The 23,519-nt window shown below is 40.7% G+C and overlaps 6 protein-coding genes across 6 annotated transcripts; 3 read left to right on the top strand and 3 right to left on the bottom strand.

Annotated features, from left to right (window-relative positions):
* Nucleotides 1-3,047: 3,047 nt before the first annotated feature.
* On the top strand, nt 3,048-4,167 carry EAF02_003277 (uncharacterized protein; the record flags this gene model as incomplete). Its single annotated transcript, XM_038899325.1, has 3 exons — nt 3,048-3,103; nt 3,156-3,589; nt 3,645-4,167. 3 exons carry the CDS (start codon nt 3,048-3,050, stop codon nt 3,920-3,922), a joined length of 768 nt encoding a protein of 255 aa, XP_038761613.1. The 3' UTR covers nt 3,923-4,167.
* Nucleotides 4,168-4,499: 332 nt separating this feature from the next.
* EAF02_003276 (uncharacterized protein) lies at nt 4,500-5,245 on the bottom strand (the record flags this gene model as incomplete). Its single annotated transcript, XM_038899324.1, has 2 exons — nt 4,500-4,659; nt 4,719-5,245. The coding sequence occupies 2 exons, from the start codon at nt 5,243-5,245 to the stop codon at nt 4,500-4,502; spliced, it is 687 nt and encodes a 228-aa protein (XP_038761612.1).
* A 4,558-nt stretch (nt 5,246-9,803) lies between these two features.
* EAF02_003275 (uncharacterized protein) lies at nt 9,804-13,548 on the top strand. The gene is made up of 2 exons (XM_038899323.1): nt 9,804-10,207; nt 10,259-13,548. Exons 1-2 carry the CDS (start codon nt 9,986-9,988, stop codon nt 13,289-13,291), a joined length of 3,255 nt encoding a protein of 1,084 aa, XP_038761611.1. The 5' UTR covers nt 9,804-9,985; the 3' UTR covers nt 13,292-13,548.
* A 1,407-nt stretch (nt 13,549-14,955) lies between these two features.
* EAF02_003274 (uncharacterized protein) lies at nt 14,956-16,882 on the bottom strand (the record flags this gene model as incomplete). Its single annotated transcript, XM_038899322.1, has 3 exons — nt 14,956-15,064; nt 15,125-15,139; nt 15,204-16,882. 3 exons carry the CDS (start codon nt 16,880-16,882, stop codon nt 14,956-14,958), a joined length of 1,803 nt encoding a protein of 600 aa, XP_038761610.1.
* A 955-nt stretch (nt 16,883-17,837) lies between these two features.
* Nucleotides 17,838-18,929, bottom strand: EAF02_003273 (uncharacterized protein; the record flags this gene model as incomplete). Its single annotated transcript, XM_038899321.1, has 3 exons — nt 17,838-18,433; nt 18,490-18,548; nt 18,606-18,929. 3 exons carry the CDS (start codon nt 18,927-18,929, stop codon nt 18,394-18,396), a joined length of 423 nt encoding a protein of 140 aa, XP_038761609.1. The 3' UTR covers nt 17,838-18,393.
* Nucleotides 18,930-20,184: 1,255 nt separating this feature from the next.
* On the top strand, nt 20,185-22,840 carry EAF02_003272 (uncharacterized protein; the record flags this gene model as incomplete). The annotated part of the gene is made up of 6 exons (XM_038899320.1): nt 20,185-20,271; nt 20,504-20,595; nt 20,793-21,452; nt 21,501-21,762; nt 21,813-22,371; nt 22,419-22,840. The coding sequence occupies 6 exons, from the start codon at nt 20,185-20,187 to the stop codon at nt 22,838-22,840; spliced, it is 2,082 nt and encodes a 693-aa protein (XP_038761608.1).
* Between the last annotated feature and the right edge of the window lie 679 nt (nt 22,841-23,519).

The following is a 23,519-nucleotide window of genomic DNA, read 5'->3' as shown; positions in this document are numbered from 1 at the left end:
AAAAGGCAAATTATTAAAAATATAGATAGCATTTTTCTTTAAAGAATGATAAAGCTGGCAATCCTTATTATTAATGAATATTACATCTTGAAAGGACTAAACTTTATAATTTTCTTATTAACTGTTTTTCATTAGTTATTTCTTATTAGTCATTTCTTATTAACTATTTCTCACTAGCTATTTCTCACTTGCTATTTCTTATTAGCCAATTATTACATATTTATATTCTTTATTTCATATATCTAGGGCTGGTGAATAGGTATTATTTGTATTCATATATTATTAATATCAAATAAAACAAAGGTATTAAAAAATATAATATTAATATCTAATTGAATAAATATAAAGATTACATTAATAAAAACATATAATAAAAAGAACAGAATAAATAGAATTGCCAAATCAAAAACTATTAGAACTTAGAAGCCATTTTTTATTTAAAGCTTGTTATAAAGAAACAGATAATAAAAACATTTCATTATTTTTTCTTTTCATACTGCTCTTTAAGTTCTTTATAGATCTTATTCATAAACTCTACTTGAAATAGGCCTATATATATAAATATCAGTAGTTCATCATAAGATTGGCGAACATTAGGCATTGGATATTGTAAGAAATCAACAAGCTTGAAAGCAATATCAGCCTTTAAAGACTTATATTTGCTAGGGTAGTTTTGTACAATCATATAATATACTTGATGCCAAGGGGCAGTAAGTTGTCGACTTGAATATATAAGGCGTTAAAATAATTTCTTGATTTATTAAAATCTCTTAAAAATTTATTAATATAAAATAAACTATCTGTAACTTCAGAAAAAAACAGTTTTTCAAGGTTTTTTCGATAGTGTATAGCTCGCAATAGATTGTTTATATCATTTTGTTTCTAACTATAAATCAATTAATAATAAAATACATTCAAAAATATAAATTCCTTATCTTATATATCCCAAAGCTATATTTATTTTATCTTTTAGTATTCTTATCTAAGAAAGATATAGAATGTATTGAATCAGCAAGATTATCCTCTTTATCCAAAGAAACGATTATTTGTTGTATTAAAGCTATAGGGTAATATACAAATTTACCACTAACTATACAAATTTCAAATAGAAATTGAAAAATCGACCAGCTCTCTATATAATGATTTTGATGCCAACAATATTTTCGATTATTAGCTTCGCTTATTTATAAAAACGTTTTTTATAGATGATTAGATGCATAAGACTACATAATATCGTTTTTTTTATTGAATCTAGTGTTCCAACCAGATAGATTAAGAAAATACCGATATTCTACATAATATCCCTTAATCTAAATCAAATTAATTAGATTAAATAAATAATAAAAAAAAAGAATATTTATATCGAATTGATTTTCTTTTTAATTTGATTATTAATTAGATTCTTATTATTATTAATATGTATCTTGTGCTCTAAAGTAATAGCTTATGCAAATTGATTATAATAAAATATTCTTTATCTAGTAAATTGATCTGATTATTGATTAGTCTTCTATAAATAACTTTGTATTAAATTTAAAAAAGCTTTTCATAAAGTTTCTATTTAAATTGATTTGTAGATTTCTTCGAAATATTTTCAATCTCAGTTTCCGGATTCACTGATTTATTCTTTTTTTTAATAATATCAGTAAAAAGATTCTTTTTACTTTCTGAACTACTATAGGTATTATATTTTGGGTCTTGATTAATGTTATAGCTATTATCGACATCCCTCTCATCGTTATTATTCTCATTACTATCTGTATCGATGTTTGTTGAGAGCCTCTCATCGGTTTCGGAATTCTGCTATATATTATAAATTAATATAATTAAAATAAACTTTATTTGAATCAAATATCTGTATATAGCTTTTCTTTTTTATAAAGAGTATTTTCTTTTAATTAAAAATAATATCGTCATTGTAGAAGGAGTTGGATAGTGAATCTCTAATAGAAGAAAAGGAGAAGATATCATAATCTCGAAGTTGGCTTTGAGATTCGATTGTTTTTGCTGTAGGTTTGGGCTTTTGTTTAGAATAACGAATTGAAAAAAAAGGACTTCGAATTCGAGATTTTCTACCTTTTTTTTATACAGATATAAACCTTCGATTACTATTGTTATCAATAATTTTCGATTTCCTAAATGCTTTCGAGATGTTTTGGATAATAATTGTATTATTAGCTATTGAAATAATTTTATATATAGAAAATAGCTTCAAAAATACTTCAAAAAAAGGTTTTTTTCTTTGAAAAAAAAAGAAAGAAAAAAGATAAAATCAAAATATATTTCTTTTTCAATTCTAAATACTTTTTCAAGATTATTATTCTATTAAAGCTTTTTATATGGTTTTCAATTTTAAATATAAGGTTTTAATATCGAATTGAAGTTTAAATTGAATATTCTAGAAAAACCACGGATTATTTAGCGGATTTGACATCCAAACTATAAAACCATAGATTAATAATCTACTCTTTTTGAAGCGAATTGATACCACCACGGAATTCGTGATAGCATAAAGTGTAGATTATTTCAGCGGATTCAGCACGGATTTTATATCCAAACTAGCCCTAAGCCCCTACAAAACCACAAAACCTATTTCAATCAATTTATAGTATATCTTCATATTTGGTGACAACAATGATATTTATCGAGCTCTTCCTGTTCCGGAAGAACTACTAATAAATAAAACTACAAAATATATAGAAGATTCAGTTGAAGGGTATTGTACTTGATCGTTCATATTCTATAACACTAAGATCTTAGTGTATTATATACAAAGCCTTAATACTACCAAAAAGGAACATTTTTTTAACAAGTATAGATCTTATCGTAGATCTGTTGATAAATCTAAATCCTGTATTCAAGAACTACATTTTACAGGTTTTATGGTTTTGTAGGGAAGCTTGCCCACATTTCCCCATCTTCGTCCAACATTCCCCCGCTATATGCGGGCAAGCGGCCTATCGAGTTCAGAACAACATCTCCAAATAATAAATAAAGCTCCAAGCAATCAAGCTCCCTTCTTAAATTGCAGACATTCACAACACAAAATGGCCGATAATAACTTGGTCGATCGACTGGCCCTTATCACGGGTGCATCTGGAGGGTAAGAAGCACCACTCTTTGTCACCGAAAAACTATGAATAACAAGAGGATAGAATAGGATCAGCTTGTGCTCGTGCATTTGCAGCTGAAGGTGTTCATCTCGCACTCACATATTCTACTTCCAAAGATGCGATTGATAGACTCCTGGATGAATTACGTCAAACATCATCGGGGAAAGATCTTCGAATCTCTATTCATCAAGTGGACATGGGTTCACCAGAACAAATCTCGGGCCTCTTTGATGAGATCAAACGTGATCATGGGAGTCGCACGGTAGATATATTAATATCAAATGCCGGGCATGGAAAGAGAATTGTAGATATATCAGATATTCCATTAGAGGAATTCGACTACACTCTTAACATCAATTTGAGAGCATCGTTCTTATTAGTCAAAGGTGTGGTTGAGGGAATGAAGGCACAAAAGTGGGGGAGAATTATCTTTATATCGAGTATAGCTGCTTATGGAGCTGGGCTCAATGGTTGCCGTATGATATATACTCTCCATCTCTTTTCTTGAGTTCTTGACTGATGTGCACTTAGATTACGCTGCATCGAAAGGTGGTCTCACGTCTATGATGAAGAACCTATCACTTCACCTTGCCGAGTACAAAATTACAGTCAATGATGTGGCACCGGCAATGATTGGCAACACAGGTATGATTCCAAATGCCGATGTTGCTCCTGGTTTACTTGATGCAATTCCACTACATCGATTGGGCACTCCAGAAGAATGCTCGAATGCAGTTATGATGTTTGCAAAGACTGGTTACGCTACTGGTCAGAGCTTGTTGCTTGCAGGGGGGTTAAATCACAAGTAAATGGCCTTTGGCATTATGTTTAAAAGCTCGTTGCAATCTTATCATAAGATGGTACATATATGGATAGGGTCCCGTAGCAATGGTACTGTCAGATACCTGGATTGAGCTCGCTGGGCCCATCACAGAATAATAGCGAGGAAAATTGATCTCCTTACAATGTCGAAGCGACCATTGGACATTCACGATTCAGTACGTGTAAAATCTTTGTGCAAATTTGAATCACTTGAGTCTTGAGCCTTCAAAGACATTCTTGTATCCGATTATCCACTTTCAGTCTAGAATTTGGGAAGTATCATGAAGCATTCACGTTCATGAGAATTTGAACTCGTTACATTCTTAAATATTTGAAAAGCAAGGCAAAAGGCAGGACGAAAAGAGGGTATCATCTCACATCCCACATCCCACAACGAAAAAGGCCATCAAAAGTACCACTTCAATATCCCATCCCCTATTATTGAAAAAAAATCCCATCCTCATCGACTTCCTGGACGTATTTTCCCCCATGTATAATTATACAATACAAGCGATACTCCATTCCAAAAACAAAGACAGATGGGGAATATAAATTCAAAGGTGCTTAGACACCAGGGACTTTGACATCCGTTCTACCACTTCTGTGCCAAACCGCCAATAATGCACCACAATGCCCGCATTTATGTTCAACATCCTTGAGGCCAGAGATAAGGTAAGGTATACATCCTAGACAGGTGACTGCGCAGCAAAGAAGCGCGATGAGACTAATAGAGGGTTAGTATATATTATATTGCCTCCGAAGAGGCGAAAGAGATAAACTTACTGTGTAGTCATTCCACTATGGCTTTCAACAGCTGTTACCTCTCTTACACCGCAAACAGGACAGTCTACAGGAGTAGGGCCGGTTTGGAGTGCACGGATAGGCATAGCGGTGGCATAGTTATTCTTTCCTTGATTGATATTTGCTTGAGGTGGAGGTTGCGCTGGATAATGATCTTGGGGAGGGTATTGACCTTGAGGAGGTGGAGCTTGATATTGACTCTTCTCATTTGTGAAACCCTCTTGCTGAGGTGGGATTTGTTGTGATGCCATTGTATTTTGATTAGGGCCGACGACTTCAATACCTTGATAAGCGTCTGGTTGGATGTGTTGTTGAGTTTGATGTGATTGTGGAGGTAAATCAGGATGTGGCTGTTGTTGAATATTTGAAGTAGATGTGTTGGTGATACCAGTTAATTGTGGAGAAACGGAGGTGAGGTTATGACTGGTTGAACCTGTGATTTGAGGAGATGTAAGGGGAGAAACTCCTTCTTGATAGGTAGGTGGAGGTGGATTATTATATTCGACCATTGTCAGACGTTGTTTAGTGAATTGATTTGACAACTTGAAAGGGGCTTGACAAAGGGCTGTGGAGGCGCGTGGAGGCGTGGAATGTATGATGTATGATGTATGATGTCGTTTCTTTTGAGCTAATTAAGGCTCATCGAATAACTTAGCAAAGACCAAAAAGGATATCAAATTTTCGCCGAGATTTCTGAATCTTGTTTAATAATGACTGTGGTTTGAAAATTGAAGCTTCGTGAAGTTTGATTGCACGTAGATGAAATGTTTAATGAAATTTCCGGGCGTGGTTCCGACGGTATTGCTGGATGCTACTAGATATTCACATCAATGGGATCTCAAAGCAAAGATGGTTTGTATTGTAGAGGGAGTGAAGGATGGAAGGAAAGAATGAAAAGACGTTGGCATTATCTCCCAGCTCCTCCCCAGCTCCCGAGCTCTCCCAGCTACCCACGCGTGCTGTGGTAAGTTGTTACCTAGACCTTAGCACGTGCTTAGATCAACAGAAGGAGTTAAATGTTGCCGCAGCTGAACGGTTGAAGTGGCACAGGCCTGGATAAAGCTCACGCTAATGCAATGAATTATGTCAAATATGGATATATACCTAGGATGGTGCAGGATTATGAGGATATTAGCATCATATTACCTCGAGATTACATGGAGATTGTAAAATGTCTCCACTATTTTAAGTTGAGCTAATCAAATCACTCTATTGGAAATTAAAAGGGAGGATGGAGATGAAAATGGATCAGCCCTGGATCAGCCCTGGATCAACCTTGGCTCAACAACTGAAACTGGAGAATCGAGAAACCCCCTTCAAATTTGACCCAGGTGGCCGGGGGTACCTACGGGGCGAACCTTGGAAGGCTCGTGTGGCTCGTGTAGCTCATGTGGCTCATGTGGCTCGTGTGGTTCATTTTGGCACGTGTTGGGGCTGAGTCCAGGTTCATGATCCTGAAAGTCTACTCTGTCCAACAACAGGGAGAACCTTGAAGGGCCAACTCTCCAAAATGATCCCTTCTGCAGTCTTCAATGAAATCTTCCCACAGTTCCCGAGCTCGCCACCACGAGTTATCTCCTTCATCCAACTCTCTTCAAAACTCTGGTATTCCAACTCTCTTGTGATAGCGATCCATGAAGATGGTTCTCGCAAATTCACCCTCTAATCATACACACCATGAAGGATAGTGTGGGCATGGCATTGCATAAGCCGGATATGTTTGAATTGGACTCGGACATTGTGAAGCGTAATCATACATGAACGCTTCGCTATGTCCATACTCGATTTGTTCTTGTTCTTGTTCGGATTGCTGGCAGGTTTCAAAGTAAGCATTTTGTCAAACTTGATGATTGGAAGCAACAGTATTGCTACTGTCACCCAATCGCATGTCATTAGACAGCTTATGTGCAACTTACAATGGGACAATCCACGTGAGCCAAACTTGTTTGTTTTCTTGGTCGAGATATACTGAATTCTCCACATCGTCTATGACTGACAATCTTCTTGTGGTTTCTTTGCCATCTCTTGAACCTCGAACAGATGTAAACGCTGGTACTCGATTCATTGCATCCTGTGCAACGAACTTCTTGCTCTACGCACATCTTATTATAGTGAGTGATCTCAAAAAGGCTTCAGTTATATTGGGAATTTGATTGAATGACTTCGTTGAATTGTTCGGGAGCAATTGTTACATTTGCGGAGTGCCCGTCAGGAGTTCATGATCCGCATAGTAGGAATTGTCCAGATTTCAAAAGTTTGAAATCGGAGAGACAATCCACTTATATTTAACTCCAAAGCTACCTGACAAACGTCCCATTTTATCGGGTAAAAACACACAAAATTTATACACGTATCGCTCATGAACCAAGTGGTCCATTTCTACTCGAGCGCAACAACGCACAAAAGAAAACAAGACATCTTAATGGCGGTTCGCACCCCACCCTTAATTTTATCGGCTAAATCATCATTCAAATTATTCAACACATGTTTGATCACTACTTACTACTCATGTAACCACAATAAATGATATCGAATAGGCTTCATCATTCCCTCACCTCTTCACTAACATCTATACAATGCACTGGTCCACGAGAAAGACGAGGCAGATAATTGCTTCTTCCCAGTGGTGGGCGAATCCATGCAGTGAGAACACTATATATTTAGAATAGTTTAACCGGACCGGATTATTCAAAAGTTCGGGGCGGTTGACAGATTTGATGCAAGCTGTCAATGGTGGTTGATGCATATTTCACAAGGATATTTCTTGCTCGGATGATGGTTCTGCATTGGGTATGAGTGAGTGCCCCGGCAATTGGAATTTTCCTCGCATTGGTATCTTTCGCAGATGCATACGTTCGTGATTCTACTCTTGTTTAACAAAGTAGAATCCGCGAACTTATCTGTGGTTCGTGTGCTCTCACAGAATACTCCGTCGATTGCAACTTGTGGTACCGGATGATCGCACACTTTCATTATTGCCAGTACTGCAGTGCGTCTGAAAGACCCGGTGCAAGTGTTTCCCATAGTTCAGATTGCAGTTCACACGAGATTCTACTTTCAAAGTTTTCGATTGTTTGATCTGGACGATTGAACACCCTGCAAGGGTATTCATTGAACACTTTTTGCCAGTGCGACCATTTCATCAACTATCGATTAGTACCAGAGCAACCCGTACAATACTTGAATCGATTTACTTGAGCACCATTGTGACAGGCGCTCGTGTATTTACGCCCTTCTTCTCTCTTCTGCTCCACCCTTTCTGATGGAAGCGAGTGAAGTACATATGTGAATGGAACAAAGCACAGGACAGATATATACGCGAGGAGGCACGTAAGAACTGGGAGCTGTATAGCCGAATATAAAAACGATTCTCGAATTTGTGAATGGCCGTATCAGGAGGGCGAGCCAGGTAGCGGCGTAGGCGGAAGTTTATGCATTGGGGAAGATTGAATCCTGAAGCTTGGTCGCGGGGGGAATGTATAGATTTTGAAGAGTAAGAGTAGTTGGTCTTAATGAATTAACGTTACAGGATAATGCGCGACTTTTTATAATGGAGTTCTCTATGACTCTCACTCTTCTTCATTCCCTTCCGCGACTAAGTTCATTCACGAATACTTGAAGTGATTGTGGTATGTCTCTACAGTGATTCGACACTTTTTTCTTTTGCCATAGAGAATGGGATGGCTATTTGAAGGCAGCCTTCCAGCCCACTGCTCGAATCCTCTGCAACTATCTGGAAGTCTGACATCTATCTATCCCTGCATAAAATTCGACACACAATACATCATTCATTCATACGCATCACGAACTAGCACCACCCTCGAAATGTGCAAAGAACCCGAAATTATCTGTCTCTCTTGCTCTTCAACCATTACGGTAATCGATACCTGTTCTCTTTACAACGTGAAATCAGCAGCTGAGCACGGCATCTCACATCGAACTTGCCAACAGTTCAAGCCCAATGTTGAGAATGCAGAATATGTGCAGAAGACGGATAAAGAGTTTCACATGTGCTAAGATCGACGAGCGGGATCTGCATTTCCCTTTTCCTTCTTAGGAATGAGATCAGAAGACAAGTAGAAATCGGATTGGGAGGGGTGGTCCGGATGGGGAAGGGGTTCAGATGGGTGGAAAAGGGGAGAAATGATGGAAAAGGCCAAGACGCTAGAAGCTAAATGTTTCTGAGGATGGAAAGGTAGAATGAAGTGGAACAGGGATGTATTAGAAACGGGCAGATCTTAGGATGGCGAAGTAGACTAGACATATAGGGAAGAGGGGGAAGAGCTCAAAGCTCTAGAGAGACTGGCTTGGTCAGATTATCTTTGTTTGTATTCTTAGACCATAGACCTTTGAGGAATGCACATACACTATGCTTTTACGTAACATTATGGATGTAAAATCTATAGCGATGAGTGCGCGTTGTAACATTGTTTTAGAGCCCTTATGCCGCGGAGTGGGAGCGGAGTGGGAGCGCAGGCACAAAGAGGAAATCTCTTTTGTTCCCACTCCCCCCCCCCCCCCCCCCCGTTTCGAAAAGACTCATTGTCTAATCCTCTACCTACAAAGACGTAAAACGCGATACTTTCGATCACCCAATTAGAATCAGACATTGAAAACACCTGAGAGTGTTATTCACCTTGGGATCCGATCTCTCGACGAAAATAAAGTACCCGGGTGTACAGGCGCAGTTGGAGGTGCAGTCGGTATCTGTCAGTATTCCACGGGGTATGAGGGAACACTGAACCTTTGAAAATCAATTTAATAACAATTGTAAGAAAAACTCAAGATATATTCATGATAAAGATATCCGCAACTTGGTTGAGTTGAAAAGGTGGAGAACTGATGAGATCAAGTCTCATCTATCAATTGATTAGAAATACAATTAAATATATGGTTAAACTTTCAAATTGAATCACTGCTGACATGCCCCGTACAAAAATGTTTTGACCACATTGACCTAGAGCCGCAAACTGGGGCCTGGTTCGTTCGTTCTTGAGCCTGGGATTTTGGTTTTAGCCAGATCATATACTCGTATTATCTTATCATATCGTATCATATCATTCTATCATCCTGTGATCCTTTGATTCTTTGATTCTTTGACCCTTCTTCCTCTTCTTCTGCTTCTCTTTCTCTTCCTCCAAGACAAAACTCAATTGCCTTTGTTTCCGTTATTCGCATTGTCTCACCTCATTGTGATTTTGATATTCCTGTCGAGCTCACATGCCTTCTTCCATAACTAAGCATCGGTGATGCCACTGCGATGGCTACGAGGTTGGCTGGGCTTCCCTCCCAGTAATCAGTCAACATTTATCTTCAGATCAAGATGGTTCCTACTACTTCTTCTGGCAATATGGCTTCCTCTAAGCAATGCAATGACACCTGCGCGCATTGCAGAGTTGCGAAAAGAGACGGTCGAAATGTTTTATCATGGATTTGGCAATTACATGGAACTCGCATTCCCGGAAGATGAGGTTCGATCACTGTTAAAGGCTCAAAGTATCTATAGCTAATTTTTCCTTTAGCTAAGACCAGTATCCTGTACACCACTCACACGAGACGCTCAAAACCCTCGACATCTCGAATTAAACGATGTACTCGGAAATTATTCTCTTACTTTGATTGACAGTCTGTCGACTCTTGCAATTTTGGCATCTGCCCCTCCAGATGAAGAAGAAACCGGCGCAACAGCACTTCAAGAATTCCAAAATGGTGTCGCTTCTCTAGTATTACAATATGGTGATGGCACAAGCGGAGCGTCCGGAAAGGGCCTACGTGCTCGAGGTTTTGACTTGGACAGTAAAGTCCAAATATTTGAGACAGTAATCAGAGGTGTGGGCGGGCTCCTCAGCGCCCATGAATTTGCCGCTGGAATTCTACCAATCAATGGATACAAACCACAATCTAGCAAGACCTCGGGAAAGACTTTGAAAACACATCAACCTGCGATTTTGTGGTCGAATGGGTTTAGATATGACGGACAACTTCTGCGCCTAGCTCTAGATTTGGCGGAACGTCTACTACCCGCTTTCTATACCGCGACCGGTATGCCATATCCAAGGGTGAATTTACGACACGGTATACCATTTTATGTGAATTCCCCTCTTCATGAGGGATCTGGGCTTGGCGACTATGTGCAAGAGGACACTCCTGAAATTACCGAAACATGTAGCGCAGGAGCGGGTAGCTTGGTTTTGGAGTTTACTACTTTGAGTCGTCTTACCGGAGATCCAAGATTTGAGCAATTGGCGAAGCGAGCCTTCTGGGCGGTTTGGAATAGGCGGAGTAATATTGGACTCATTGGAGCAGGAATCGATGCAGAGAATGGCCAGTGGATTGGCTCATACGCCGGCATAGGTGCGGGTACAGACAGCTTTTTCGAATACGCATTCAAAACCCACATTCTGCTCTCCGGACAGAGCACTCCCAATATAACGACGCATAGACAACAACAGCATGATTCGTGGTTGGATCCAAATACAATATACAATGAATTGAGTGCCGAGGAGAATTCTCCAGAAGCGTTTCTTGCAGTATGGCACGAAGCTCATGCTGCAATCAGGAGGCATCTGTATAGTCCTACACACCATCCGCATTACGTCAATGTTCATCTTGTCACTGGTTCTCCGCAGGCCTTCTGGATCGATAGTCTTGGAGCTTATTATCCCGGTTTATTGACTCTGGCTGGAGAGGTTGAGGAAGCCATTGAAACTAGTCTATTGTACACCGCTTTATGGACGAGGTATGCAGCCCTTCCTGAAAGATGGTCAGTACGCGATGGGCATGTGGAAGGAGGACTTGGTTGGTGGCCTGGCCGCCCTGAGTTCATTGAATCGAATTACCATCTTTACAGAGCGACAAAAGATCCTTGGTATCTTCATGTCGGAGAAATGGTTCTGGAAGATATTAAACGCAGATGTTGGGCAACATGTGGTTGGTCAGGTCTACAAGATGTGCGCACTGGAGAAAAGAGCGATCGTATGGAAAGCTTCTTCCTTGGAGAAACAGCCAAATATCTCTACCTACTTTTTGATCCAGATCATCCAATGAATGATCTCGATGCCGCTTATGTCTTTACGACCGAGGGACACCCTCTCGTGCTTCCTCGAGAAAAGTCGAAGCCTCCCGTTACACCTCGTACACCGGTAACAACTAAAGCAGTTCAGCCAACGTATAGGGCATCTCTTCGGGATACCTGCCCTGTACCCCCTCCACCAGTACCTTTTACTGTCTCCAATACAGCTGCCAGAACGGACGTATTTCATGCTTCTAGTTTAATAGGTTTGCACATGATACCAAATCATCGTGCTACGATGGATGGTGAAAATATCAAGGTCAACAATCATACATACTTCCCATGGACTTTACCAATCTCAATGATTCCAAGTAATGGCACTTGCGATCGTCTTCCGATAACCACAACTTTCACAATTGAGTTTCCTAACAATAATCCTTTGAGCACTCAAAACGCCAAAAACGGTTTCAATATTATCTTTAATATCCCAACAAGTCTTGACCGTACAAGTGATGGTAGTATATTGGTCAAGAGTTTGTCTGGTTTGAAGATGGGCATGATACATGAAAGTCAATCACATTCTTCTGGAATCAATCAACAACTCTCCGGATCTTGGAGAGTGGGTAGTATTGCCAACATACCGTTAGGACGAGATGAGCAGATATTGATACCACGAGATGTGATTGGAGATCTCACAGATCCTTCATTCTCACGTATAAAAAATCCAGTTATGCTTGACATAGTCATACAACTTGAACACGTTCATGATCACAATCAAAATATGTCGGAAAGTGTCGAGGAATTGTTCGAAGAGGAACCAATTTACGAAGATACCCCGGCTTTAGCATTGGAAGAATCGATTAGTAATGCAGGATTAGCAGAATATAGAACTTTGCTAAGTTCTCTCCTTCAGCAAGTGACATCTGCCCTTCGCGATCCGGCTGCTACTCTACTTCCACAACCCCAGATTGCTCCGACGTATACCTACGCAACTCTCCCGGCTGTTTTACCAACTGGTAAAGGTGCACATCTCTTGATTAATGTACCGGAGGCTCCCGATCCTATGACCGCCAAGACTTCATCTGCCACTCTTTCCTTCGGAAGTATTTTCTTCGCAGGTGAAGCTTGTAATGGAAAACTCCCCGATGAAGCAGTGAAACAGCATCATGTTATAGTCATGAAACGTGGCGGCTGTAATTTCTCCGAGAAGCTGGCCAACATTCCCAGCTATACGCCCACATCTAAAGGTCTTAAATTGGTCATTATGGTTTCAGACGACAAGGACGATGTAGAATCAGGCGAGGAAGATATGGAGGATGAAGGAGCCTCGCGGAGAGGAGAGCAAAATCTCATCAGACCACTGTTAGACAAACCACAACTAACCCCAAGCGGCCTTTTGAGACATCATCAAATTAGTATGGTAATGATCGGAGGAGGCGATGAAGCCATGCAAGCTTTAAAACGTGCTAAAAGTGTCGGCATCCGTCGAAGATACCATGTGGAAAGTCAGGGACTAATGGTTAGCAACATTTTTGTGGTTTGATTTCACAAATGAATAACAGTAAATATATGAAGTACATGATCAAGAGCATTGTGGAAATCTGGCGTTAGGATATCTCATTGGGTTGGGTTGGTGCGCTGAAAAATCAAAAAGAATACCATTTCTTGGAACGATTGGGGTACCATTGTTTCATGCCTTGGTATGTTGTAGATATCGTCGATGCTTGATTTTGCATATAAACGCAATTAAATACACATTTCGTGCTTTTGCACCAGTATCAGACTTTCCAATAGTTCAGATTGCAGTCCGACAATCAAAAGCTTCGAAACTTGCAGAGACACATAGTACCCATTTTAGATCACATGATATATGAATTACTTATGATCTCTCCCCCTTTGAAGAAACTCCCATGAATTCGGGGGCATACTTCCATTCTACATGCCCATCTAATAAGCAGTCATACTGTTGTTTAAATAGACTACACCCGAACGAGAAACAAGTCATAGCCTCGCGTGTCTGTGTTTGTGCGCGTGTATTTGCGTTGCAGCAGTCGAAATCCAAATTTATCAGTGTAACTCATCAGATACCCAGTATGCCAAACGCCGAGTGGGCATAACTCCAAGAATCGCGAAATCGATAGGAATGGAATGGGTTAGGAGCAAACCACGAGGATTGTGTCAATGATTATGAGGTTACTCGTCAGCAAAGTGCTTTATCTACCCGCGCCGTTGTCAATGTAGTGCTAGATTCATATCATGATTTCTGAGGAGCGGAGAATAATTTTTCGATCAAACAAGTACCAGTGTACCATTTAGGTGAAAGAAAAACGGCTATAGATAACCTCAAGATGCATTGCCAACAATACTACTCTTTTTTGGAGGCTCAAGCATCGATACACTACCTAGTGAGTACGCCCTATAGTATAGAATTAAAACTCCCTCTGTCCCTCACTCCCATATTCAAGAATCCCAATCCTAATCCCAACGCTACTTTAATCTCCCATCAAACTCAAACTCGATCAACACCAGCCCATCTCCTCAGCAGGACTAATCTCCATCCCTCATCACGAGAAGATCGTTTACTTTTTCTCTCCATCTCCGTCTTATCCTCTCGCTGAGAATGACTATGTGCTAGGGGTCCTTCAAAATCTTGGAACGTCATCGAGGACGATATGTACTGAACATACCTATAAATCACCATTTTCGTTTTCCGCATAAGCTCCGACTTGGAAGTTGGAAACGTGCAGGTATGGTCTAGAAGAAGGCTAGTCATCAGTCTGGTGATCCACATGGATTTGGATCTTGATCTAGGGAACGGACTTCAACCATGTCCTTCGACAAGGAATTGTATTCGGTGTGCTTTTAATCTACTCCTAATCTCCTACTTCTCAACCCTCCCTGTGAATTTGCCAACTACTTACTCGGATTGCATGTATTCTGTCCCATCGGAAGACTCGCGGATATTTCAAATTTAAGTCTCAAGGTAAAAGAAATTCGTACAACAAAAGCATCATCCAATTTCGAAATTCGTCTATTTGAACATTTCCGCTACGCTATCAAAATAAGCCTTCTTTTGAAGCCGAAACCCATCTATGCAAAGGTCACTCCCAAGAGGAAATATGAGAGATCCCCAAAGTAAAAACTCCGTACGCTATGCTATTTCTCCCAACCCTTAAACTCCATACATTTTAGTCGTCTCCCAACGCTTTAAAGTTCATCGAAATTTGGTCTCACAATCGTCCATTTTCTAGGACTGACTGGAAGTCCAATATAATATTCCCAAAATCTTGAGATCTCGAGGACGAAAATCTCCCATCTATAAGTATATGTAAGCATTTGCATTGAAGAGTGTAAGGAAAAATAGCGAGAAACATACAAAGTGACAGGAGATCTAAACCATCCCCAAAGAACATATTTTGGTGATGTTCCACGTCAATCTTAATTCTTTCCGGAACAGTTCCGAGACGGTAGGCTCCTTTTCCTGCAACTTCACCTCCTCATCATATTCCGCAAAATCTTTTGCTATTGGATCTTCATGGACTTCGTCAGGAATAACATGATGTGGTTTCGTCACACGATCTGTTAGCTTAACGGCCTCTTCAGACTCATTCTCCTCTGCTTCCACCAGAGTTCTGAACTCATTGATAGCGCGGAGAGAATGGGAAATACGACCCAAAGTATTGAACAGAGCGACAAGTTCAGTTCGTTTCAATATCGGGACGTCCAAAGAATTATTATCGGTTTCAAACAAAACTTTTAGCGCTGCTCCGTAACCTGCGGTTTGGACTTTACCCCAGAGTCGACATTTATCACAACCTACACAATCCATGATTCGACTGATATTTCTGAATCGATTGCGGAAATCCTCTTTCAAACTTGGACCTTCTCCATTAACAAACATCAAACTTTCGTCGAAAATTCGAGTCTCCTTGGATGCTTTTGACATTAGAGTTTGCACCTTGGATTGGGTAAGTTGATCTTGAGCTGGATCTCCAGAACAGAAAGTGTAGTCCTGAAGCGAAGGGCCAAGTTTTGTGACTGCTCGTAGAACAAGAGCGTAATTGAAGTAAAGATTCGATACACGTTCTGGAAAGCCATGTAGGCGGTCTTTGTAACACTCAACATTCATGCCCCATTCACCTGTAGTTTGATTCAAATACTCGTAGCAGAGATGCGTGCTAATGGAGGTGTGCATGCCAGAAATGACTCTATAGAAGACACGTTTCTCCAAACACTCATCCTCCAATTCAAGACCAGTCTCTGCTACGAATGGGAGATTTGGGGAATGCTCTCGTTGTTCTTCCAGGATGTGTTGACGACCATGTTGTTTGAGAACAGACTTGAGTTCATTTGCCGCGGGCTCTTTCAGAGATAATGGAGAGTGACCAAGGGATTCCGAATGTGGGAAGGATGCTTTTGAAAAGCAATTCTCTCGATAAATGGCATCCCAGACTTGTTTTGTACCCTCACCAGCATATCCGGTGAATCTCTCCGGGTTATCTACCAAACTCACATAATCTCCCTTTGATCCTGCGCCTTCATCGTCCGGTACACAGTAATCTCTCTCGTCACATTCATCATCGTATTCTACCACACAACTCTCTCCCACATCCTCGCCGAGCTTTCCTTGTAGTGGTTTCTTTGGACGCTCTTGTTGTAATTTCTTGCCCGGATGACCGGCTTTTGGTCCTTCTAGTTTCCCCAATTCCTCTGCCCTCCATACCAGGGGTATATCTTCTTCATTGTCCAATGTATTCACGGCGCAGGCAATGTTGCCACACATGCCATTCTCGTCGTTCCAAAATGGACATTCCTTACCGAATAAGTTCAGACGGTAATAGGCAAAGAAATCGGTGGTTCGTGTGAGGTCGTCTAAGGAAGGTAATATTTCTCGGTTCAGGTCATCGAGGGAGGCATATGTCGTACATGCATCCGAAACGATAGCTTTTGGGGAGATCTGAGTGATGGCATTAGACACATATGCCTGGTAAAAGAAAAGTAAAGCATACCGCGCAACATCTGGACTTTGAATAGTCTTTGATTTGGATGAAGAATCAGAAGCTTCTACATGAGGAGTACAAGTACTCAAGAGAGTAAATAAACCCAGGTAGAATGCTCGAGCGGCGGTCTTCATGATGAGACTGACACTTGGCCTTTTGTTTGATATATTAGATGAATTTCATTCAGGCACAAGTAAAAAGCTTCGGAGTTTCCGAAGTAGGACGTTGAATTATCCAGAGATATGATAGGGTGGGAATATGAGGAGGTTGATGTATTGAGAACCTATTTTGTCGATTTCTTGTAACTCTGAAAGGAAGGTCAAGATAAGAATAGTTTCTATGAGATGGAAGAACAATGACAACCTTTCCGAGTAGATTCTTCTAGATGGTAGATTGTGAATTAAAGACACCTTTCAATAAAGAAATGTAATGTAAAAGCATGAAACTTTTGTTCATTTTGTTTTTGTTTTTAATTTTTCATATTCAATTAAATATACATAATCCCTCACTAGTTATATAAACATATATGTTGATTTGAAAGCATATGATGATGCAGGTGTTTTGAGTGTTTTTACAATCTGTCCATTTTAAAGGAGCCGGAGTGGCTCGAGAGTGGTTCGAGAGTGGTTCGTTATCATTCATTCATCCATCCATCCATCCATCCATCCATCATCTATCGGATCTTCAGCCCGGAGATCAAACAGTGCCACTTAAAAAAAGCCATGGAATCCATATGTAAGGTTAATGGAACATCAACGGAATATCCAACCGAAGATTCAACGGGCCGGATCATGGTGTTGATGGCATAAATACCAAGTAGACTCCTCCAGCTACCTCGGGTTCCAAGGTTACCATTAATAGAATTGGCTTCTACAATGTCTTGTACTAGATTAGATCTACAGTCGAAAGGTGTCGCCATGCATCCTCCCGTTTCTTCTTCGATCCCTTCCATTTTAGACATTCACGTTCAAAGGTTACTAAGTACCTACCTCGTATTTACCAAGCACCACATCAAAGGACATGCGCGAGAATCAAATGTTATCAAACATCATTATTACCTTATATCCATAACATACGAAGTTCAACGAGCGTGATGACCTACTTATAGTCCTTCGCATCATACGACTATTTCCTCATATCATCTCACCAAGCACGGAACAACTGTCACACAATCACACTATATCAAAAACATACATGTAGATATGATTTATTGTTTTTTTGGTAAACTCTTGCCTTCGAATGAGAGTGCAATAACCTGAGAACCGTCGCCCCCCCTTGCAACCCCTTCGTCGTCCTCCCGTTTTGCATGTACTTATGCTGAACCTGCCACCATACATCATCCGATCCTCAGTGTTGGTTTCTTTTCTGCTTTTCTACACTCCCTAAATCCATTGCAACCAGCCCTAAAAGGCCTTGCTATCATTAACTTCCCAAGATGAACTAGGACCAGTATATAGCAGTGGAGATGATGTTAATTAATCCTGATCTAATACATCAAACGAATAATTGAGAACCATAAAGTATAAGTCGTGTAAGTTAGGAGAGACATCAGACGTAACATCGTCAAAGCATATGTCCTCCTGTATAAGGTGTTATGCTGAATCAAAAGACTCGTTGAGATCGAGTTTGATTCAAAGCAGCATATTTACTGTTGTTGAGTTGGTGGTTGATAATTAATAGATCTCCTAAATAAATTCATTAGCGTTTGATGAAGGTTTAGGGGAATGTCCTAGTAACGTACTTGAAGAGTAGAATATGTGGTTCTGGTTCATGTACCTCATAATGTTCCCAACCAAGACTCTATTTTCACCTGATCAGTTCCATTTCTTTTGGAGTTCAACTTTTCTCTCTGCATACCTGTGTAATTCCCAATGCTCTCCATTCTTCCTCCCACAACAGCTTCAAGGTACCAGTTTGGGGGTCATGGTATTCCTTTGGGATAACTTTCAGCATAGCTTTTGGTAGTTGAACATGTCGGTACTCGTATTGGTCGTCGGAGTATCTATCAGAAAGGATAAGTGTTTGCGCGACGGAAGGAATTAGACCCAAGGTTTGCGCCATAGCTTGTACTGACCTTGCGGAATAATGAATTGCATCAATAAATTCATCCAAACGCTCCTTCTCGGCCTCGGAAAGTGGTCTCGCGTACTTGTTTCTTCTGGTATAGTCTATTTCGGCCATTGTGCTCTGAGTTCTATTCTATTCTTGTAGTCGCGATTGATGAATATTGTCAAACGTATAGGTGGGGCAACAACGCGACAGAGAGTATTTTGAAGGTTGAATCGACGGACTCGAAGGTTGGACGAATGTTCTGTGGTGTATGAGGTCTTGTCCTATCGAGACCGATGACGATTATATGATTGGCGCCGGCGCAAATGTATATGGTATTCGATGTAGGAAGGCGTCGAGGGGTTGATTGGCTTGAGATTGCGCTTCTTTTGCGGTGAAGAAAAGTATATGCGAAAGGCAAAGGGACGTAAGTATTGGAAAAAGTGATTGTAATATTGCAATTGATTGAAGACAAAAGAATTCCTCAAGCAAATTGTAGTGACTGCAAATAACTTGTTGTATTTGTTTGTGTATTGTATGTGACGTTGTTGTGAAAATTGAGTTGATTGATTTAATGAGTTGCGAAAGTGTTTATTTTGTTATTGGGATATCAGAAGTGGACTCGGGAGGGGGGTGGTGGTGTAAACAAATAGAAAAGGTCTTGGGTAAAAAGCTCAGTGACCTTTTACTTGTTTGTGTCGGGAGGTAAAGTGGAGTCCAGCCTTGTTGAAAGGGTGAAGCACAGCCTTGTTGAAAAGTTTGATGTGCAGCCTTGTTCCTTTCATTACGTGTGTCCAATCAAACCACCACTGCAGGTAGCATGGCATGGCATGACCAAGACTTTTTATAACAGCCTGAGGCATCATCACCTTCTCTCGAACCGTCATGTGATACAACCCTCCAATTCCAATTCATTGCCAGGACTGACTCTGAATGTTTTATCGCTTCAGTGGATGTTGGAAACTGTTGATTGATTGAGTTGAGTTGAGAATACAAATTGCAACTTTCCTTGAAACAAATCTCGCCAACATTGAATTCCCAAGAAATTCTTTGAAATTCCAGTTTTACATGATACTCATCCAATACTCCAATCCGAGAAATTTCATTCATCATTATCGTATCTTCATCCTTGTTGCGTGGTAAATCGGAGCAACCAAATCAAAAGATCATTACCCCTGCATATCTCCCCATCAGTACTTCGAAGTTTGTAAAGCTTCAGAACGCGCATATTCGGCTTTGACGCGTCCGCATTCTTCATTGGAATTTCGCATCAATTCGCAGATTCGATTCAAGTACATCTGCGAAAAAGTACACGAGGAGTCATCATCCGAAACCGTACCGTACGATACAATACAACACGACACGGCACAATACGATAGATAACAAGATGGATCCAAAGAGAAAGGTTAATGGTGATAGCGCTGCGGATCAAGATGATGCGGATCGCGCTGCGAAGAGAAGAAAGCTTCCCATTGTAAGTTTGCGCCTATTTCGTGGTTGATATTGTTGCGAATCGATGTAAGACAGAAGATTCAAAAGTTTGGGTGCATTGCTCGTGGGGTTTAAATAACTACCAGCTCTTTCTCCATTGGCGGCCAGGGAAGTGAGCCGGCGCACAACCACTTCTTCTTATACTTTCTGTCAATCATCCTTCATAAATACTATGAATGCGAAAATGACAAGAGAACGAGACTAACAATGAATAGAATGGTGATCTGAGCCAAGGTCAGACACCAGAAACAACAACGTATTATGGATTGATACTTTTGAATCAACTGAGGACGGGTCTGGATAAACAGTAGGTTAACCTCTCTCTAAATGATTTCTTTTCGCGATAGATCTGCTATCTCACCAATCTTGGGTATGCGATGGAGGGGTCGTCGTGTACGCGCATTTGGCTACCACCACGATTATCACCTCCATTGCTCTAAATTTACAATTAATATAACTCCTTCAATTCTCAGTACAACCCACTAATGGCTTTATCTTTTATAGGGGGCGACCTTTCGCGACCAATTTCCTCACCCTCCCCGATAGAAAAGAATTCGCCGCCTATTATGCCGTTACGAAGATGCCAATCGCCTTTGACACCATTCAAGAGAAGTTGGACAATTTTGCCTTTGCTACTTTATCTGAACTTGAGAGTTTCTTCAAGCGGTTGGTAAAAAACGCAAAGGATTACAATGAACGAGAATCTATAATCCATCGCGATGCTGAACGGATAAGAAAGGCAGTAGTCAAATTTATGACGGACAATAATCCAGAATATAAGACAAATCCAGGAATGAAGTTAGAGCCTACGCCTATTGAAGTTCTCGAACCGATCGAATATAATCCGGGTTCTAAACCTGCTGGGTCTATACCAGCACATCCTAAGCATGTTGAGCCCACGCCTGTACCGATTGTGCAAGATGATAGTGATATAGATGCGGAAGGAGAGCCAGAAGATTTTGAGGCGGAAGAAATAAAGATTGAGCCACAACCGGTCGTAAAACGAAGAGGTCGACCCCCAAAGAATCCCTTGGCACCACGTAAGAGCACTACTCCCGCAGTGTCCGACTCACAATATGCTGGTATCAGCTTTGCGGGACTTAGTTTCCAACAAGCGCAAGAGAAGATTTTAGCAGATGTTCTCTCACATAAAGAAGACCCATCGTAAGTACAATGAATTGCATTGTTGACCTACGCTAATTATCAATTTAGTGATGATTTCTTTGAGTTTGAACCGTTTGTTTCACTACCTCCACGTAGTCTAAAGGACTATTATCAAGTGATCCCAAACCCACACTGCTTGAAGGATTTGCAAAAGCGTGTTAAAGGAACTTTTGGGGGAAAGCATGCCACGGGTGTCAGCGATTTTAAGTCATGGGCTGCTCTTGAAGAAGATGCAAGTTTGATATGGAAGAATGCGTATCACTACAATGAAGACGGAAGTGAAATCTTCAACCTAGCAAGAGATCTTGAGGTACGTGACCGCCCTCTCATTTGCCACTTCTTTATTAACATCTTTGTCAGGTCTTTTTCAAGAAAACTTTGGAAGAAGCTAAGAAAGTTGTGCCCGAGCCCGTGATTCCAAAGATAAAAATCAATGTTAAGGCACCTGAACCTACTCCGAAGATCACTTTGAGAGTCGGAGTAGCTAGAGCAGCGGACTCACCGGCTCCATTGACTAGTGGTTCCAACGGAACTGTAGCTTCTACAGCCTCTTCCAACAGCGAGACCCGTAGAAACCCATTTGGTGGTTCCCACTCAGTTGCGACGCCTGCTCCAAGACTAGACCAATTAGAAAGAGCTAGGAGTATGTCAAATTCTGCAGCATCTCCAACCCTTTCTAAAAGTGTACTTGTAAAAGGCGAGGAAGCTTTGCGCAATTCGCCTGCCCCAATGCAATCCACTCCAAGGCTCGTCAATCAAACCGGCTCGACGCCAACACTGGCTCCAAGTAATATGCTTCCACCAAATACACCCAATGCATCTAATCAAAACTCATATAATCAAGGTGGCTATGCACAATCATTTAATCACCAACCCGCAAATCTTGGTTTTGATTCCAAATTCAGGGCACCAGGGAAAAGTTAGTATAATTTTCTTGTACTCAGCTACAGTGCTAACAAAATTTAGATGCTTCTCATGCTATGATCACAAATCTGAGTATCGCAACTCATCCACGTCTTAATGTTTCTCGTCATTTCCATATGGATCTACCCCCATCCGCAACATTAGCGCAACAATCTATCACGATCAACCTCCCTTCGACGCATTATTATCTTCAAATCAAACCAACAATCGCTCAAGCTTTACTCGAGCGTCAATATAAGATCTTTGTTACGTCTGGAGTAACTAGATTGCATGCTATACCACTCATACCAAATCATGGAGTCGACCCCCGACAACCTCTTTTTGAAGCTCGGCTTGTTCCTGGTGTTAACAAGATTGAAGTTGAATTAATTGCAGCCCTTCCTAAGGGTACAGTAAAGCCTGCTGGTGGGCCTGAAGTTGAGATAGAAAAGGTCACAGTGTTTGCTAATTTGATGAGAAACTGACAAGAGTATTGTTTTGTAATCCAAGGCTATGAGACTAACCTACGGTAGCAATGGTAGGCGTTATTTTGGCATTCTGATTTTCTGAGTCTAAGATTAAATATTAGGGGGCGTCTCAGAGGCCTATCGCAATTTTGTGGTTTGGCAAATGGTGAGGTTCGGCATTGTACAAGTAATTTATGTATCATAAGGAAATGGGGATGGCCATGATATGATAATAGAGCTGTGTTAGATATCCAGTTCTGGAGTTTGAGAGGGGAGAAGAGGCACGTGTCCTTGGCGCGCGCCATATAAGTACTTTTAACATTCAGTAGAAATATGAACAGCGAAGAAGCCCAGTTTCCTGATAATTAAGCCTGAGTTTCCAATACTTCACGTGAATCTATCCAAGCTATCAGATATGTGTTGGTCGGCCTTCGATGACTCGGTCAAGTGGCTCCAGTTTGTTCGCTGGATGACCGACCATGAATTTGGTTACCTAAATATTGCACATGAACTTGGTTATTATCCTATCATTCAACTGGCCTTATGCAACTTTCGCCAAAATTCAAGCCCGTTGACACTTCTATCCCATACTAATTCTTGGAGCTTTCTTTCCATCGATCGTGTTTAGTGTGCCTGATATTCGGACCGCAATCGAATTTCATTCTCCAACGTTTAAAAGGATCAGAATTTTTCAAAG

Source organism: Botrytis sinoallii (genome assembly GCF_014898435.1).
Source record: "Botrytis sinoallii strain Bc 23 chromosome Unknown BSIN_004, whole genome shotgun sequence".
Taxonomy (NCBI): Eukaryota; Fungi; Ascomycota; class Leotiomycetes; order Helotiales; family Sclerotiniaceae; genus Botrytis; species Botrytis sinoallii.
Note: the sequence above shows the minus strand (reverse complement) of the source record. Positions and strands in the feature narration are given on the sequence as shown.